The sequence below is a fragment of the Haemorhous mexicanus genome, chromosome 2 (assembly GCF_027477595.1).
Source record: "Haemorhous mexicanus isolate bHaeMex1 chromosome 2, bHaeMex1.pri, whole genome shotgun sequence".
NCBI lineage: Eukaryota > Metazoa > Chordata > Aves > Passeriformes > Fringillidae > Haemorhous > Haemorhous mexicanus.
Window position 1 is genome coordinate 106,391,079 of NC_082342.1, and position 18,861 is coordinate 106,409,939.

The 18,861-nt window shown below is 38.0% G+C and overlaps 1 protein-coding gene across 7 annotated transcripts in view; it reads right to left on the reverse strand.

Annotated features, from left to right (window-relative positions):
* Positions 1-451: 451 nt before the first annotated feature.
* SCML2 (Scm polycomb group protein like 2) overlaps positions 452-18,861 on the reverse strand; it is a 70,936-nt gene continuing 52,526 nt past the window's right edge. For 5 of the 7 annotated variants that reach the window (XM_059839840.1, XM_059839835.1, XM_059839838.1 and 2 more), the window contains 6 exons: positions 17,003-17,206; positions 12,439-12,621; positions 11,317-11,430; positions 5,152-5,433; positions 4,294-4,457; positions 452-2,809 (listed from right to left, as the gene is read on the reverse strand). In XM_059839840.1, the coding sequence (XP_059695823.1) occupies positions 2,684-2,809; positions 4,294-4,457; positions 5,152-5,433; positions 11,317-11,430; positions 12,439-12,621; positions 17,003-17,206 (1,073 nt within the window). In that variant the 3' untranslated portion in view covers positions 452-2,683. The remainder of the gene's footprint in view (positions 2,810-4,293; positions 4,458-5,151; positions 5,434-11,316; positions 11,431-12,438; positions 12,622-17,002; positions 17,207-18,861) is intronic. The other 2 variants (XM_059839837.1, XM_059839841.1) reach the window with 2 other exon arrangements.

Genomic DNA, 18,861 nt, shown 5'->3' on the forward strand with positions numbered 1-18,861 from the left:
CAGGCACGGCTGATTGCCGATAACAGTCACTGGAACAAGAGACTTCTGTATCACAGAAATAAAAAAGCTTGAAGTCTACAAAGTTCAAACTTACTGCCATTAACTGCTTTGATTTGAAATACTTCATATCTTTATCTGAACACAGCACAGCCTCTTTTCCTCAGTGGTTATATGAGAGTTCTATAAGCTTTAAGTTGGATAACAAGAGATACAAAACAAAATAGCTGAATAACTAGTTAAGTTCTTACTTTGAAAGCACAGAACAACCCTAATTCAAATATTGATTGCTTCAGATGAACAAGCTTGGAATGATCTTACCCTTTTCATAAAAACCTCCTTATATCAGATGTTTCCGTGAACTGTCAAGAACAGCCAAATGCCAGATCAGACAGCCACCCTGGCCTTGCAGAGAGCACTCACCTATCCACACGGCATCAAACAGAACAGACAGTTACAACAATGAACAAACTATTTTATTTTTCTTGCTAGATAAGAACATCCCACTGAAAATAAAGAATAAAAAATATATTCTGTTGTAAGACTCTGAATGCTTGAAACTCGCGCAACAGCACACGGAGAAATTCTGGTACAGCAACATCACAGTTATCTTTGTGCACATGGGTACACAGAAAGCCTTGAACAAATATTTATACCCATAATAGTGCCATGTACGAAAGACCAAACAGAAAATTCAAACATCTTTGTTTTTCTTATGCCAAGGGCAATGTAAAAAATGAAAATTGTTTTCAGTCAATTACCTTCACTTAAATTGTATGGGATCTTTTTATGCTGAAGAACCCAAATTCAGCATAATAAAGCATAGAAGAAGTAGTATACAATTCTTTATATGTATAAACAATATATCAAAAACGTGGAGCAGGATGTTTTCATTCATATATAATTTTTGGTGTAACCACATGAAAGTGAAGCCAGTATTTTTCTAACACCAAGAGAAAATACTCTGTTTCTTCAATCAGTGCTCTGTCGTTTTCTTACTATAAAGAGCATGCCTGTATTGTATCACCTAAGCACACATGCACCACAAAAGATATGCAAAACAAATCAATAGAGATAAACTTTAGTGTCAAATGTCTAATGATGTAATAACAAAAACAATTCTCAGGGCCCAAATGACTTTCTGAATTGAAATTGTATTGCAGTCACTTAAAATAACAAAATACTTGGACTTGTGAGTCACAAAATTCACTGTTTTCTAGCAGTACCTCTGCTGAAATCTGATGAGTATCAGTCTATGGGTAAAGAAAGTCATTTTCAAAAAGGAATTTGTAAAAAATACATTTATACTATATGCTTTCATATAAAAAGGCATTAAGAAATATAATAAATCCTACCATTTTAGGACTACACCTTCCCTAACAAACAGTTTTATCACTTGACTATTACATACAGTACATTCAGTTTCCTAAACAGAAAGTATATTTTCTTGTCCCTGATGTATTTTACAACTGGCAGTGACAACAAACTGTTTTATTATCACCACTCATTCTTGCAGCTTATACAAACAGCACCAATTTTACCCAAAAAAAGGTTTATCAGTTACATAGTAGCACTTCCTCACAGGAAATATAAACCCGAAACATTGGAACCAAATGTGTCTTTCCAAATATGTATCAGAATATATGGCTCAGAGTTAAGGGATGAATAACCAGGAGTATTGCATAGTACAGGGATCTTGCCTCTATGAATAAAAACACCTTTTGATTGTTTGTCACCTTCTGACTCCAAGAACAAATTAAACAGGTGCTAATGAAAGTAATACACAACTAAATTTACTGGTAAAAAACCCCAAGAAATTGTACAGTTCTCTCTGGCACAGTGCAAAGTACACATTAAAAAACTGAAAATATATGTACAGTGTTTATGTATATTTTATATAGTATGTATTTCCCTGACACATACATGTGTACATATAAAAAGCATGAACACATCCATGCCAAACTTAGCAAAAAGATGGAATGTTTAATATGTGGATGCATTGTTCCAGTGAAGCCAGTCTGCCTCAGAAATGGCTGTTTATACAGCCAATATGACCTTCCATGAAACAGAAATATTTACTGCCTGCCTAAACTGACAATATATGATACATTTGTCCTCATAACTTCCCAAAGGACTGATAATCACACTTTATAAAAGCTTATACTTGTATTAAGCCCTCTCTTCTATTACCCTTCCTCTCTTCTGAAAGACCAAAATATTCACTACAGAGATGAAATCTTCTATTTTAAGATTTTCTTGCAATATAAAAGTTTACAGCCACCCCTATAAAAAAAAAATTAACACCTGATGCTGGTTTAATTTATTATTTCCCTTTGGGATTCAGCTGTTTTGGTTCTGGATATGAACACATTGGCTGAAGCCTGTAACAAACAAAAAACTTTTCAGGATTTGGAGAGCATTGTTACCAGACCTGCCCACACCCAGTATGATCAACTGTCCTTCCCTGCCAACTTTCTGTGAAAGAGTTTGCAAAAATACTAGAATGTAGAACGTAGAATGTAATACAAATCCCCCTCCACCTTTATCCTGAATGTCTCTCTTACAATTCAAGGCCACTTTCAAAAAATAAAGGTTTATATCAGCAAAAGCGTTTCCAATCAAGGCGATGGCTGCGGACCTGAGAGCTTGGTGTGATCCCAACTCACGTTTGCCGTATCCCCACTGGCTAGAACTTCCCTTGTTTAAGTCGTTCAATGTGGTAGCACAACTTCAGGGCAGGCCCCAGCTTCAGTCCCATATATTTCATTATCATATCACTCCTCAGTAAGAGTAGTGCTTTCCCATCAATTTCCTGCAGGAGGAAGAGAATAAACACAACAGACAACTACTTTAACAGGCTGCATGGTAAAACAGGAAAGTACATTATAGTTGTTGATACTGTAGTAAAAATGTATGTACTATATATAAAACAGCAACTGTATGAATTTACAGATGACCACTGAAATTTAGTTTGTTTTAGTATTTTTAAATGTGTGATTAAGTATTTGAGATGTTAAAGAAAGAAAGTTATAGTAAATAAAAGAAACTGACCAAACAGCCCTCAGAATTAGAATTTCCAACCAGGAAAACAAAGTGAACGGGTCAAGGGAAAAAATAAAAAGAAGCTGCAAAGGAAGGTCTGTGCAGTTAGAGATTAAATGATCCAAGCACTGAGGCCTTGCACTGAACCTTGAAAACAGCTGTGGGAGGATTTTGGCATGCGTGTGCAAATGGTCACATGGAGGAAAGGGCTAGAGACCATCTAAATATGGGAAATTAGATCTATTTCCATGTTGAAACAAGGAGATTGTCAGGATCAAGACCAAGGACAACCTAGTCAGATTTCAACTGTCTGACTGAGAAGCTGCTGAAATATGAAAATCCTAAACTCTTAGTATCATTACATATCACAGACAGGAATTATTTCCATAAAGCACCATAACGAGAGACACTCTGTCTTACTTTTTTAAACATAAACCTTACAAAAACAAGTGACATTTACTGTTGTTATACAGCTAAGAATAAAATATAAGACAGGAATCTACATCAGAAGTTATTTTGACTTTTCATTCTACTCCAGTTTACTCAGAGATTAAACTGTTAGGAGGAGCTGGAGCAGAACATACGTGAAATACTACTAAAGAGAAAGCCAATCTCTTGGAGGGCCATATATGCAATAAAATAAGAAAGCAGCTCTTTACCAAGCAACCTACCATAGAAAGGCACAGCAAGAAGAAATAGGGGAGATCAAACCTACGGCAAACTGATAACAGTTTCTGTCTAAAGATAACATCTAGTCAGACCTATGAAACCCTTGTTTTCTCAAATAGATTAATTAAATATTTCAGTTCTCTGAATTTTAGTATCAATGACCAAGTGCCTAGCTAACAAGGGGGAACATCATCTCTGCTCTAGAAGATTAAGTCTCCAAAACAGGGGGACCGAATGCCCCGCACTGTACATGAGAAAGCCATCGTCTCTAGAGGCACCAGGGAGGACAGGGGTACCATGGATGTTGGCCATCAGAACCTGGGCACTTTCAGGTTGGCATTATTCCACATACACTGTGGAATGTGGAAAAAAGTGGCTATTTATGTTAGTCTGGCAAGACTGAAGGACAGAAAAAAATATACTGCAGGAGGGGTTTCAGGTAGAAAAGTAATTTTTCACCTCTCTCTAATATATCAGGAGAGTCTACTCCACCACCAGCTGCAAATAGGCTGATAGACATGAAAGTTGTATTTTAAGAGATTAACATGATACAATCTTCTAGAACAGAATGGACAAGCATCATACATGTCTCCTGAAGAGTTCTGCATGTGGAGCCAGTGCCCGTGGATCAGCTTCTTTCACAAAACGCACTACTTCCTCTATTGACCAAGTGGAAGGATCCTTATTCAATGTTCTTGAAGGTTCCCTTTTTAGTGAATTCAAATCCGGTCCAGTTGTGGAACTTGCAGCTTTTAATACAAAAATATTGTGAAAGGAAGAAGTAACACTAGTTTGTACATGGATAATACATTTCATTTCACATAAGACACTTTAATATTACCTTATGGCATTTATTATGCATTGTTTGCAATATATTAAAATGAAAAGATGCTTTATTTCCCTTCTAATAATACTGAACTGTTCCTTTTGTCTTTAAATGACTTCTCTAACTGCAAATATTTACAGCAGTACAAATTAGCACTGTGACATACCTAGAGGGATTAGTTTTACTCATACGTGGCTCCCAGGTCCCAAGATGCTATTTGCTGGGAATGAGGCAAAGGCAAGTGAAGCTGTGCAGACAGAGGGAGAGACAGTAGGAAACCCTATCCCTGTATTTCAGCAACATGGCAATGTTTGATAAGATGCTTAGGAAGTGAGCTGCATATAGCTATCCCTGTCTGCTCTGGCTTGCTGCAGGGTCCATCACAACAGCAAGAAGAAGCTGCAGCAGCAAAGACCTTCCCTGGCTTGCACTACACTATTAATACTAAAAGGCTTAAGTTCTGTATTTGCAGTTATGTTAGCAAGCCTGACATGCTTGGCAACAGCACATTTCACTCCATATGCAAGCTCTCCAATAGCAAAGAACTTCTTGATTCATAACTTTGCCTGTTAATTGAAGCAGTTACATATTCTGGAAGGTTTTGTGTAACAGCATACCTTCAATCCTCCTCTGTATCCGATTCCTACTGACTTCATAGTAACCAGTGCTCCCAGCCGAGCTCAGGGACAGCCTGCGCAGGACTGGGGCTGAATTTGAGGTAGCAGTTGCTGGCTGATGGGAATTTCTGTAATATGCAGCATTTCCTGAAGGGCGGTACTCCGTGGAATTTCGACAGGCTGGGTTTGATGGATTTACAGAATTCAGTGCAGAATCCATAGAATCCTCAGAAAATCGGTGTTCTTTGGAAGTGCTGTTTTCCTCTATAGGCAATGTTTCTGCTACACAAAAAGCAAGCACCAATACGTTCAAAGTGATGGACATCATACCTTTGTTACTTAAGGCCTAGTTATGTTCTCTTGAAAGTACTGACAGATTGTAATCCTTTTAACAAATCTCTTGTGAGACAATCACTGAGACTGAATGCTTGTCCCTTTTCCTCAACTAATCATTGGGCTCTTATTGTATTTTCAAACATTATTTTTGTAGCAAAAGATTTAATATGTCAAGTTTGAGACATTCTTCCATTAATCATTTCAGTTGTACTTACTGAAAGCTATGAGCAGGGAAATGACAGAGGAATTTTTTTAAAATAAAATTGTCTGCTGTTCATATTGATACATCAAATAATTTTAGTCAAGAATTTTCATTGCTTTTTAAACATATCATTAAGAAGCCAACCATTAATATTATGTAGCATTTATTTTGCAAGACATTATTAATGCAAAAAAAAACCCCTCATGTTAACTAACAATTGTTTAGTAAGCTCTAAAAAGCAGAGAGAGTTACCAACTTCATAAAGAAAACAAGTGGACAATTAATATCTATGGACCCCAACAGGTGCAGAGAGAGGTGCCATTATTAAAAAGGGAAGAGGTTACAGACAAAGCCACAGAAGGCTGTGAGTGCCTGGTATGGCACACTAATGTAACATGGTTTGACCACCCTGCTCTATCTTCACACAGTTCTTTGCATAGGGCAGGGTTTCAAGATCTCTAACTGCAGACTGGAAAGCTAAAGATACAGGTAAATTACTGAACCTACAGAGCAAGTATAAAAAAAAAAGTGAAGTCTTGGGAGGGAGTGTAACAATATTCTAGGTCTTATGTCTTTTCAGCAAATTTATACTCTACAAATGAAAAACAACATCCACTCAGACTTGTGAACTTTTTCAAGTCCGTCAATACTGATTCGAAGCGACTTGAAGGTAGTTCAGCATGTCCCTTTCCCTGGGCCATGAGACAGGAGCCAGGTTTGCTTGATTACTGAAAATTCCCCTCCCATTCAGCCCAATTCATGTCTGTGTGAGAGAAGCATGCTGTGTGAGGGGAAAAAAAACCAAATCAACAGGAACACCACTTCATTCTCTAGCAATCATAGATATTCCCCTCTGTTTGCATCAGACCAGTATCTAGCACAAGAAAGAAGTTGGAAGCATGATGTACAAATCTGTATGAAACAAATGCTGCTTTGGCAGGAGAGTTAAGAGCTGGAAAAATACAGCTAACAGGTTCACAGAAGTGTAAGCCCCACACTACCATCTTGAAAATAACTCTACTGAAGTTATAAAACATATGCTAGTGAGGCAGCATATTCTTTGGAATAAGAACTGGTATGTTCTGCAAAACAAGTTCCTGAAATAAGCCTTTTTACTACCCTTCTTATGCGAAAACTTTCAAGAATTTATTGGGCAAATGCCCAATTAAAACCATAGGAAGAGTATTTTCCTAAAAAACCCAGTGACCTTCTCAAGCATACTTTCAACTTGCTTGAGGTTCTCTTCTGAACCTCTTGCTTGAGGTTGTTCTCTCAGGTTCTCTTTCTGAATCCTGTTTAAAGTGTAGTACAGTGAAGAACTGTTATGTGTATTTTGACCTTCAAACACCACAACCCTGAAGGGTAGTTAAAGGCTCTCAGAGAGCCAGCTCCCTGCTTAGTGAATTCAGTAAGGCAAGACCATTGAATCACAGAATGGAACCACAGAATCCTTTCGGCTGGAAAAAGCCACAATGACCATTGTTAACCCAGTACCACTGTGTTCACCACTGAGCCACATCTACATGTCTTTTAAATACTCCCAGGGACAGTGACTCAACCCTGGGCAGCCTGTTCCAATGCTTGACAAGACTTTAGTGAAGAAACTTTTCCTAATACCCAATTTGAACTTCTTCATGTACAACTTGAGGCCATTTCCTCTTGTCCTATTGCTTGGGAGAAGTGTTAGTTGGGAGAACATATGAATTCCCACCTCCCAATAACCTCCTGTCACGTAACTGTAGAGCACAGTAAGGTGAGTGAAAGGAAGTGAGCACTTCCACCAGCTCCCTCAGTACTCCTGGGCAGATTCTATATGGTCCTAGAGACTCGTGCACTTTGTGCACAAGTGGTGACCATTTTCCCTTGGATTGTGGGGGGGTTCAATCTGCTTCCCATCCCTACCTTCCAGTTCAGGATGCTGGGTACATGGAGAACAACTGATCTTACTACTGAAGACAGAAGAAAAGGAGGCACAAAGTACTTCAAACAGCTTTCCTAAAACTTCATCACTTTGTTTTCCCCTCACATCCAATAAACGCTTGAGATCCTCCTTAGCCCTCCCCTGACTGCTGAGAAAAATGAGACAAAAATTTTCTTGTCTTTTATGGCAGTAGCCAGATTAAGCTCTATTTTGGCTTTACCCTTTCTAATTTTTGCCCCAAATAACCTAATATCATCCTTGTAGTCCTTCTGATTTTCCTGCCCCTTCTTCCAAAGTCCTTTTTTTTCCCTGAGTTCCAGTCAAACTTTTCTGTTCAGCTAGGACAGTCTTCTTCTGTGCAAGCTTGTCCTTCAGCATGTGGGGACAGCCTGCTCCTGCATCTTTATGTCCAGCCTTCCTAGACTCCTTATCTGCTAGGTGATCTACCATCTTTTACTAAATTTGACAGTCATGGAAAAAGAAGCTTTTATGGATACAAGTCATTCTCTTTCATACAACTGACTTTTAAAATAACCGCTGCAAAACTTTCTAGTTTGTCAGACCCAAATCACAAAAAAACCAAAGAAGAAGCTACTGAGTTTGTTTGAAGACAACAAACAAGAAAATAAAAGCCTTTATATTTCTCAGAAGTACTTGCAGAAATTACCAAGATTAAAAACAAAAGGTATCATTCCACAGAATTTCAGAGAGACTTTAAAAGATTAAGTAAATGATGCACACTATAAAATTAAAAAGTAGCCAATCAAGGGAAATTAGAGCTGTAGAGAATGAAACCACATCTCAGTCGAAGGTTGAAAGGCAGAGCTTATACTTTAAATTGTTACAGCAAAGTTGTATGAAGGAGCAGAAGGTTTAACTGACTGAACCTGTACATTCAGATTTCAGAAGTCTTGAAAGGTAGAATGGAACAATGGAGACAACACTCCCCAGCTGAGTGTTTCAACTGGAGTATTATAGCATGTACTAACTCCATGAAACATAAGGAAAAAGACTTTTAAAGTTTTTATGGTAAACTAGCAGGAATCTGGTAGTAGGTTGGGTTTTGTTTTTTTTTTAATAATTGGTTTACATTATGTTTGTCAAGATTTCTGTAGAAAAAAAAGTTTAAAATTGACTGTATTGCAAAAGAACTTAATTGTATTCATTCCAGTTATATCCCAGGTTTCTCTCTGATGTTAACTATCCTGAAGGAGAGACTAGGTTTCAGAAAGATCCACTCTGCTTTTTTTCCTCCAAGATATCAGCATTTAAATTTATCTTACTGTAATTTCTAAACTCATAAACAAGGTGGAAAAGCTGGCATATTTCCCCTCATTTTTTAGGGAAGGCTTTCTGTTCATTAGCTATAGTATCCAATGCACTTTCTAATCCATCCATCCACTTTCTCTACAAACAAAATGCAGCCAAATTGGCATCTAGGAAATGGAGCACTGCAATCCATGGAGTGACACAGTTCGCCTACCTTGGCATTTTGAGCAGCTGGGGTATGGAAGGAGATGAGAGGTTCCACTGCAGAATGCCTGACCTCTGAGCAGATTAATGAAAGGCCAGTAAGAGGCCTTAAGTTTCAAATGTAGGGATGACAGCAGACTGTTTAGGCACTGAAGCCTTAGCAGGAACTGGATGTTTTGTTTTCTTGAGGCTCTTCTGGGAATTAGAAGCCAGTTGTTCTGTCTCATACATAACAAAATGATGTAATTGGACACAGTAGTAGGAACACTCTGTTTTCAGGGAAAGGGAGTCTGAGTTATTCCCCACTCCCTCCTTCTTTATCTTTTGTAACTTTAAGAAGAAACTGTTAGTGAGCAAGAAAGGCAGCAAAACCTGCAAAGCATATCCCTGAGCAGATCAGAAGGAAAAGGAGCTGTTTGAAAGACTTTCCCACAGTTACTCCATTTTGCCTTCAAATGATATTTGAAAACAACTATTTTAAGACAACTGTCTCAATGGAACCACAACTTTTTGGGGGCAGATCTTTCTTGTTAACCAACCCATGACTGACCGCTACAAAATTGCCTCCAGATTTTCAGCAGAGGACATTGTCCTAATGGGAAACACACAATGCTAGAGAACACTCTGCCTGTTAAAATACACAGAGTACAAATTCAAACCCCTGAAACTATGGAAAAACACTTACTTTAATTACTTTTTATTCAAGTAACTGCATTTTAAAATGAACTAGTGATCTTAAAAAGTGTTTTAGAGGGTACCCTGTCTCCATCTGTAGAAGATCCACTAGCAAACATGGAATAAAAAGCAGTATGTGCACTCATGTTTACTTGAGTAAGATTTCTTACAAGATACTGCAGATCTACTTAAACATTTGTTTTGCTCCAAATGAAACAACTTCATTTGACCATTATTAAGTGCTCCACACTTATTATGTTAGTACCAGAAATATAACTTAAATATATAATGTATCTCTGGAATTAAACCAGAACTTCTTTTGTGAAGACACCAAAGTCAATAATCAATGCAGAACTGTGTATAATAACAGCTACAGGAAATATAAAGATGTGAATATGTTATATATATATATATACACACAAAATAATAAGATATATAATTTCAAATAAGTTATCATTTGGAACATTTTAATTTTACATCCTTTTCTGCTTTAACTGTAGTCTTTAGGCTTTTTAATATGCACAGAAGAGATATCCCACCTCCACTCGTGGCAATAGATACAAAATCATTTCAAGGTCACAAACAAAGAAAAAAGAAAGGAAAAATTACTAATCCCCATTAAACTTCAAAAAAGCCCTTGGAAATGATGTGCATGTAAGAGAAAGTATGTATCAGATGGGATAAGTCAGTATCATCAACTTACTATGTCTTAACCAGTTAAATAGCAAATACTCAAGCATTTCGCTGTGTCTCTCTCACTGACATTTAAACCTAGATGCTTTACTTCACATCTGAGGCAGACTAAGACTAGACATGTGCTCAGTTACTGCAGCTGAGCTGCACAACAGGAAGAAGTGTTATTTCATCTGTGAACTACACCAACCTAAGAGTGAGTTGTCACAGGGGGGCCACACCGCTCCCCTGGCCATGGCTGCCTTCCACTCAATCCTTCCCTGTGCTCATCCAAGTCCACACAGAGTCACTCCAGAGAAGTAAAACAAGACTTCACCAGAATGTTTTCTGTGCTTCTGCTCACTGCTTCAGCTCACTACCCAGCCAGGGAAAAGGAGTAGGGGTAGGCTACGACTCAGTGCAGGGACAAGGAGGCAAGGAAAGCAGGAACAGCACAACTTCCACTGGCAGCTAGCTAGCCATAAACTCAGCTGAACTGTAACATCAAGCCCTTACTCACCTAATGCACCCAGCCTGGAGTTAAGAGTTGCTTCCAATTTACCTCCTAACCCATTTCAAGGCAATTAGTTTCCTGCTCAGTAGTCCTACATGGAGCAGGAGGCTTCATCTGTCATCTGTGTGCCTGAGCCCCTTCACAGAAAAGGCTGTTGGTTTAGGAGAAGCACTGCTGGAACTTGCAGTAGATCTTCCTTAAGCGCAAAATCTGTGCCAGTGATCAATAATTAACATACTTCCACCCTGACCTGTCAAAGGCTAGAGACAAACCAGATACATATGTTGTACTCAGTCCTTTCTGACTGAAACCATACTGAAATACTGAAACCATAAATAATCCTAATATATAATCTTGACATAATGTAATTACCTTCAGATGGATGAGCATCATTTCTGGGAAGCTTAGGGGAAAGAGGAGCAGTGTATGGTGGAGAGTCCTGAGGGTATCGTTTAGCACTCCTGTTTTCAGGTATTTCTTCTTTGGCTGTGAAGAGGAAAAGTCCCTACCTGTTACTCTAGCATAAAGCTGCTCATGGCCTAAGTCCAGAGACCAAAGCAAAGACAGACACCAGCCATTCACCAGGTTAAGAGTTCCATTTCTTGTGTCACACAGTCAGTCACTTCAATACAAAATTTTAAACCTGAATAACCTTGACCCTGTCTACCTTCCTGAATAGTTAAAACTAAGAACTTTCATACAATAGATAGAATTATAAACATAATTTCTGCATTGGAAAGAGGAAAAAAAATTTCTACAGCAGCACCCAGAACACAGACTCAGCTATCAAAAAACTCTGAGGAAGCTTCATTCCCAATATAAATCTCGTGAAATTGTCTTGACAACAAAGCTATCTCAGCTGCAACTCCTGACTTCACCTGGGACATGTAATACCCGGCCCTAAAAACAACCTTTTGGGAGATCTTGGGCAAGTAATTGCATCTCCCCTTCACTCTGCATTCCTGGTGCAGCAAAGGGATTGGACTCACACAAAATTTCACAAGCAGCCAATTTCACAAGTTTTTCTACTAGATCACTGGACTGTAATAGTTGAATGTAAAATTTGTGAGCCCCCCCCTAAGTAAGGTAAAAAGAGAAAGAAAAGACTTTGTACTTGTGTTTAACTCCCTTTTAGGGGAAGTGCCTTCTCACAGACAGCAAGCATCTTTTGGTAAATTCGGTTAATGAGCTGAACATAAATTTAACAAATAAAATGTGAAGTTTTGAGCTTGTCTTTTTAGCAGTACCACAGTGGTAGAGTACATATGTTTTCTGGCTTGCCTACAAGGAGAAGTTTGCTGAACAAAATTATTTCTGCACATGTGGTATGACCTATCCATTACTGTCAAAGCACTTCCACACTGGAACCAATTCACTGAAGTGTATAAATTTTAAGCAATTCATGTCACAGAAAGACTAAAAAGTTGCATTTCATAAAGTCCCCACATTTCTCAGAAATATCAGCAGTTGAAAATAACAAGTGATTAACAGTACCTGGCTTATTCCTATCGTACTCCAAAGGACTGTGGGCACATCCCATGTAAGGGCTGAAAGGCTGGCTACTGAAGAGATTATCACACTGCAGACTGTGGCAGAGCTTCTCCAGGAAGCGTAGGACAAACGATGCACTGTTTACAGAAGGAAGATTGATGGCATGCTTTTCCCCATCAAAGGAAGCTGTGAATAAGAAGATTATGTCAAACACCCCCCAGCATCATGAAGTACAGTAAAACACCATCATTAACTTAAAGGAGAAGACATGCAGATTTGATTTAAACCATGCAAGACATGAGAAGAGTAAACAATCATTCTGATAGTTTAAAAAATTTCTATCCAATGATTTCACCTTCCATGGGATCCATGTCAGTTTAAATTTGCTCTATGGGAACTTATTTTAATAAAATAATTTTGGATTTTCACCAGTATAACAAAACTTACAACTCCCTCACCACTGAAACTCTATGTGGAATTTCCATCACTTATAAAGCAGCAAGCTCTCCACCACCTATTTACAGGAGATAGCACAAGAAAGACCCTTTACAATACTTGCTAAAAAACACCCCGCAATCCTCCAAAAAAATCAACAAAAAGCCCAAACAGTTATTAAAAAAAAAAAAAAAAAAAAACCCCAAAAAATGAAACAAACAATTTTTGGTTTTTTTTCCTCAGTTTCTAGCTGAATGGAGAATACTTGTGGTAAGGTGCTGGCATCCATTACCATTGAAATTTTGACTCAGAAATTGTTTTGCCATTTGCTATTTTATCCCTAGAGAAATCTGTCCTGCTGTCAACACTGCAGTGGTCAAGCACCCATTTATTTCAACAGGAGTTAGGTGGCAGAGATACCACAACAGCCACAAATGGATCTGTTGTCTTTTAAACTGAGTGATTACAAAGAGCCTGGACATGTGCCTATGTCTTTTCCTTGTTGATCTCTTTCCTTGCCCTCAAACAGTGTGGCAGCTGAGGATATTTTTCTTTTTTGTGAAAATTAGTAAGGTTTGGAAAAGAATCAATACTCCAGATACATGGATAAATAATTACCATTACATCAGCTGAAACTTTTAGTTACTTGTGATTAGGAAGGCTTTAGAACAAAGCAGGAACAAACTTGCAACTTAAGCTTAGGGCTGAAAAGAAGTGGCATAAACACCAGGTTTATGCATCAATTTGTCTTTTTGGTTTTCAGCCTGTCATGCAGCTTTCTGTTGTTAACATAAGTTTCCAAATGATAAGCAGAGCTTTAAAGGATCACATTTTGTTGGTGGCAGATGCTTTAAAAAAAAAAAAAAAAGCCAGAAATGACAAGAAAGCCTTTACTTGCAGATCTGAATTCAGGAATATTTCCATATTGTGTTACAAAAGAGACAGATAATATACACAAAACCAAAGAAAATGCCTAAGTCTAGCATATTTTAGGCTTCGTTAGGAAATCTGAAGTGTCAATTACTTACACTGCTGATGTAAGGAAGCTTCTGATTAGAGTTAATGCGAGTTAACCAGCCAGCATCAACAACAACGTGCTGACTCCCCCACCTGCTTTCATGACAGACTGACCAGTGCAAGTGCTTGAAGTTTAAGAGTCAGTACTACAACCCTGAGTGTTTCCATGGCCTATTAGGTTTTTTCTAGGCTCCAATGTCCAAATGAAATACTAATGATTAACAGTCTCACATGTAGTGTAGGCACAAGGTCCTCTACATCCTGTTTGGGGAAAGGGTCTCCAAAGGCAAATTTCTGTTTGGAACTCAACCAGTTCTGAGGAGCAAATGGGCTGTGAGACCTACCATAGCTTGACCTCCTGACAAATTAACTGTAAGGTAGTAGTCAGCTACAGCAGAAATTTAAAATGTTCTATAATAGCCTTATGGATCTTCCTATACTGCCTTTGGGGAAATGACTTATTCTAGACCCCTTAATTTCTCATTTTGAAAAAAAACATTGAAAAGAACAATGTTCCTCAGGAGTTGTCAAGAGGATAAATCAAGAAACAGCTGAGGTGTTGTGACTGCCTCAGCAAAAAATTCCATGAGAAAAATCCACAAATAAAGACTCAGTGCAAACACAGCTCCCCCAGACTCTTAACACCTGAGGACACCCTTACAAACTCCAACCAAGGGTGTGAGATCCAGATCCACAGGCTCAACAGTCTACTCTGCTTGGGAAAAACATAAGCATCTTACTTCCCAGATAAATGCTAGGGGAAAAAATAAATACCTCTGAGGTGCAACAACCTCAATTTTAATGATATATAAACAGGGACTGGAGCTTACATGTGCAACCCCAGCCCTCAGGATGAAGTGTCATACTCATTTCTTCACCTTCCATTCTTTAAGTATGTTCTACCTACCAGGCTCAAGCCGGGAAAAAGACTGAGAACAAAACAATCAAGAGAAATGTGTTTTTCTGATAGTGATGACACTCATCCTAGAGTCTGATTTTAATTTGCTGCCTGAGAAAATTTATCTGAGCCTCAATCTTTTTCATCCCACCAAACACCATAGTCTCTGTGCTACAAAGAGAAGAAAGGGGCTGACACCACCACCATTAGTGGGCTTGCTAATCAAGCCTTTAATTTCCTTTCTGTTTTATTTGCCTGAATTGAAAGCTTATGCATTAAGCAAAAATAACATAGTTTGTGCTTTTGTTTGAGAAAGAAAAGATGGAAAAATTCTAAATTTAGTGTTATTCAAAACAATTCTTTTCTTAGGTAGCTGAACCAAAAGAACCCACTAATTATTCCATGTATTCTAGCAAGATTATTTTATCCATGTCCTCATCAGCACACCGTTGCCTCCTATGGAAGGTATAATACTTTCTATAAAAGCATCAGTTCACAAAAGACTTGGATGTCTTTGCTTATTCTCTCCACAACATTTTATTTTCTTGACAGTTAAAAAAAAAACCCAATCCAATCCTGAACAACAAGCCACCCTCTAATCCCACTTTAAAAAAAAAGGCTACAAATGTATTTCCTTATTTTATTCTACCGTTGCTTCCCTCTTATTCCTTACTATTCATGTGCACAGCGAGATGTAATGTGCTACATTAATCTAAGACATATTTTACGCTTCACAAAACTTATCACATACAAATTTTTGATAAAATTACAAGGAGTGTTTGCTCAGCCATTTCTCAGCTACCTGTCTGACAAGCCAAGGAGAAGCAAGAGCTCAAGAACAGTAGAAACCACAGGGGGGGCTTGTGGCTTACTATCAGCCAGACCTGGACTCTTGCTTCCAGAGCAGTCCACATTGCCAGGTTCCTTAAATCCAGAATACAGGCCTTGGGGTGAAGCCAGGTGCACAACAGTAAATCCTTTTTGTACAGAATTTTTGAATGCAGACAAGCCACAACTACATAAGGAATCTGAAATTTCTCTCTCCTGTTTGAAATTATTATTTTCAATTACTCGGTCACAGCCCAGAGATGCCACTGGCCTGTGATTTAGCCCTTGATGATAAACAATCCCAAACAGAATACTGGCAATGAACATCTCAGGGCATTTTGCTCCAGAAAAATGACTTGTCTGAAATAGGTAGAGCAAGGTATTGATAATATAACAAATGTTCATATACATTGAAAAATAAAGCAGTATCAGTTTCAAAACCACATATATATGACGCCATTAAACCTCTACTACAGAGAAGAGAAGCAGCATCCATTTTGTGCACAACTCAGGGGGATGCCTGAACAAGGCTCACTGCAGTTCTGCCATACACAGGCTGGGGTGCTGCTCTTTAAATACAGTTAGACAGCAACATCTTTACAAGTACTTAACTGATCCTCTCTTCTACTAATCATCTTTCATATCTGGTGTTTATAGAAAGAGATTAAAGTAATACCAGGCCTTTTACCACCACTGATGGAATTATGAATTGATGTGCTAACTGTTATAGATAGAGTATTTCCTAGCCTAGAAGGAAAAAATGTCAAGCAGCAGCTATTCAGATTGAGACACAAAGATAATATATCTACAGACCTGCCTTCAATATGTAATAGAAATAAACCTATTCCATAATAGGTGACATAGGTGGATGAAGAGTGACCTAAGATACTGCTGTAGTTCTGAGAATGGGGCAAGGGAAGCAGCAGCAACTTTAACATGTGGAATCACTCGCCTGGAAGCTAAACAGATTAGTTTGAGACTTGTCACCCACTTGGTTAATGCTTTAAGATCACAAATGCCATGCATGGATAAGATTATGCGAATGACTTGAACTAATAAAGCTGATTATTTCACTTGTAGCGAGTTTATTTGACAAATGTTTGGCTACAGCTGCTAAATGAGGTACACAAGCTCTACTTAGTGTAAGAAACTAAATATGGTGTGCATTTGTAATTTAAACACTGCTTTTGCTATATTTTAATTTATATTTAAAGAATTGTTCAAATCACTCTGAACTCAGAGTAAGATAAATCATACATCATCAATGTTCACACCGGTGTTTACAAAGCTACAAAAGTGATATAAATTCACTGCAGCTACTTCAGTTCTTCTGCCCCACCTCAAGTTCAACAAGTAAAGAAACAAAAGAAACAGAGCTTCTTCACATACCAGTTATCATTTCCCCTCCATGATGGCCAGATTTCAGAAATCCAAAGACTGTTTTGGCTTGATAGGCACAATCCACACAAGCCTGTACAGCCTGCTGAAGTACCACGTTTACAGGACCTGGTCCAAAATGGTCTGGAAGCTGCTGAACCTTCTTCTTATCCAGGTGAGGACCAGAATTTCCATGTTTGTTCACATAAACACACACTGAAAAGGTACAAGCCATATTTACTGCCAAGGAACCAAGACACATTTCCAAGTTAGAACTGCAAATTGTCATTTTAGTTTTAATCCTGCAGAAAAGTTATACTGGTCAACTCAAGAAGCTGAGTATGCACACATATTTTCGGAGCATGCAGAAAGTGCTCTTCTACCAAGGTTTTCCTGACTGAATCCTAAACTCACTTTTTTTCCTGCTTTCTGAAGCCCTCTTCTACCTCACTAATGTAGCAAAGCTGACATGATCGGTGCTTGTGTTTTGACTAATCTCTGCTCATATACTAGTTCCAGTAAAGTACAAATTACTGGCAGGTACTCCAAACTCATAAGTCACAATTCTACAAAGCAGGCCTTACCAAGTTACTGCTGAATTTTTTTCCTGTTTGAGAAGCTGCAACAAAGAAAACCCTATATTATATACCTTCCACTGATGCTCTTCTTCAGCACCCATATGGCACTAACATATACATCACACAGAGTGGCTACTGAAGGCCTGTAGCTTCAGAAGACCTAAACCACTCACAGGATTTCCACACTACAGTGTGGCTTGTCTGCCAAATAAACACTTATTTACAAACACTAAGGTGGTTTAAAGCGTAGCACAAAACAATCATATAGTACTTTTGTAACTACTTTTTAAAGAGACAATGTGAAACTGTCCTTCAAAACAACTGCCAAGGCAGAAGAAAGTGGAAAGCACGTAAATGATGATTTTTTTTCTCGTTCATCCTGGCTGCCACATGACCATGAATGCACCCAAGACATTATTACAGCTTAATGAAAATATGTGCCTCTGTGGTGATTGAGCAATCTAAACATTCTATTACAAAAAGGACTGACATATTTTCTGAACTGTAGTTTGATTTTAGATAAAAACCCTAAACATTTAAAAATAAAGTATTTCAACAAGAGTTTTAATGATGTAATGTCTTCGTGAAGATCTGTTTACTCTCTGATGTCTGCAAATTGAAGGAAACCTATGTGTAAAAATAATCAAAGCTACAAATCAACAATAACAGTATGGCATTTTCTGTCTGGGCTCAGTAACAACTGTCTTGCAAAAGGTTTATTTTCCTAGGAAAAAGGTACTTGTTTTCCCCTCATCCATGACTGAAACTGGGCGTGAGAAGAGCCTGACAACTTCAATTGTAAAAACAGATTTTGAATGTAAAAAAGCAACAGAAGCAAAATGATGGTAATTTATGGAGTTTTTAGAAAGTTCTGAGATTTTGGCTGACAATATATGAATTGTTTCACTATAGGGTTACCAATCCCTCAATGGGTTAGTTCATTTACTGGCTTATTTCTTTTCTGCCAATCTTTTTCAAGACACATTTCATTATATTTAGAGGCAAAAAAAAAAAAATCAAACATGAGGAAAGAGGAATGTATTTCCTCTGATTGCCATTACTGGGTTTTAACAGAGTTGTTTCTTTTCATGTAGGGTTATATAGAGGTAAAATCTCCATTTTGTAACATTACAGTACAGATTGCATGGGATCAGAATCTCATATGGGCTTTTAGCTACATCTATTCCCATTTCATACATTAAGGAGTAGGACAGACATGAAAGAACTGCACAGTTTCCTTCTTTACACAGGAACAAACTGCCACGTCTAACAGATCTATCAGAAGTCCCTGTG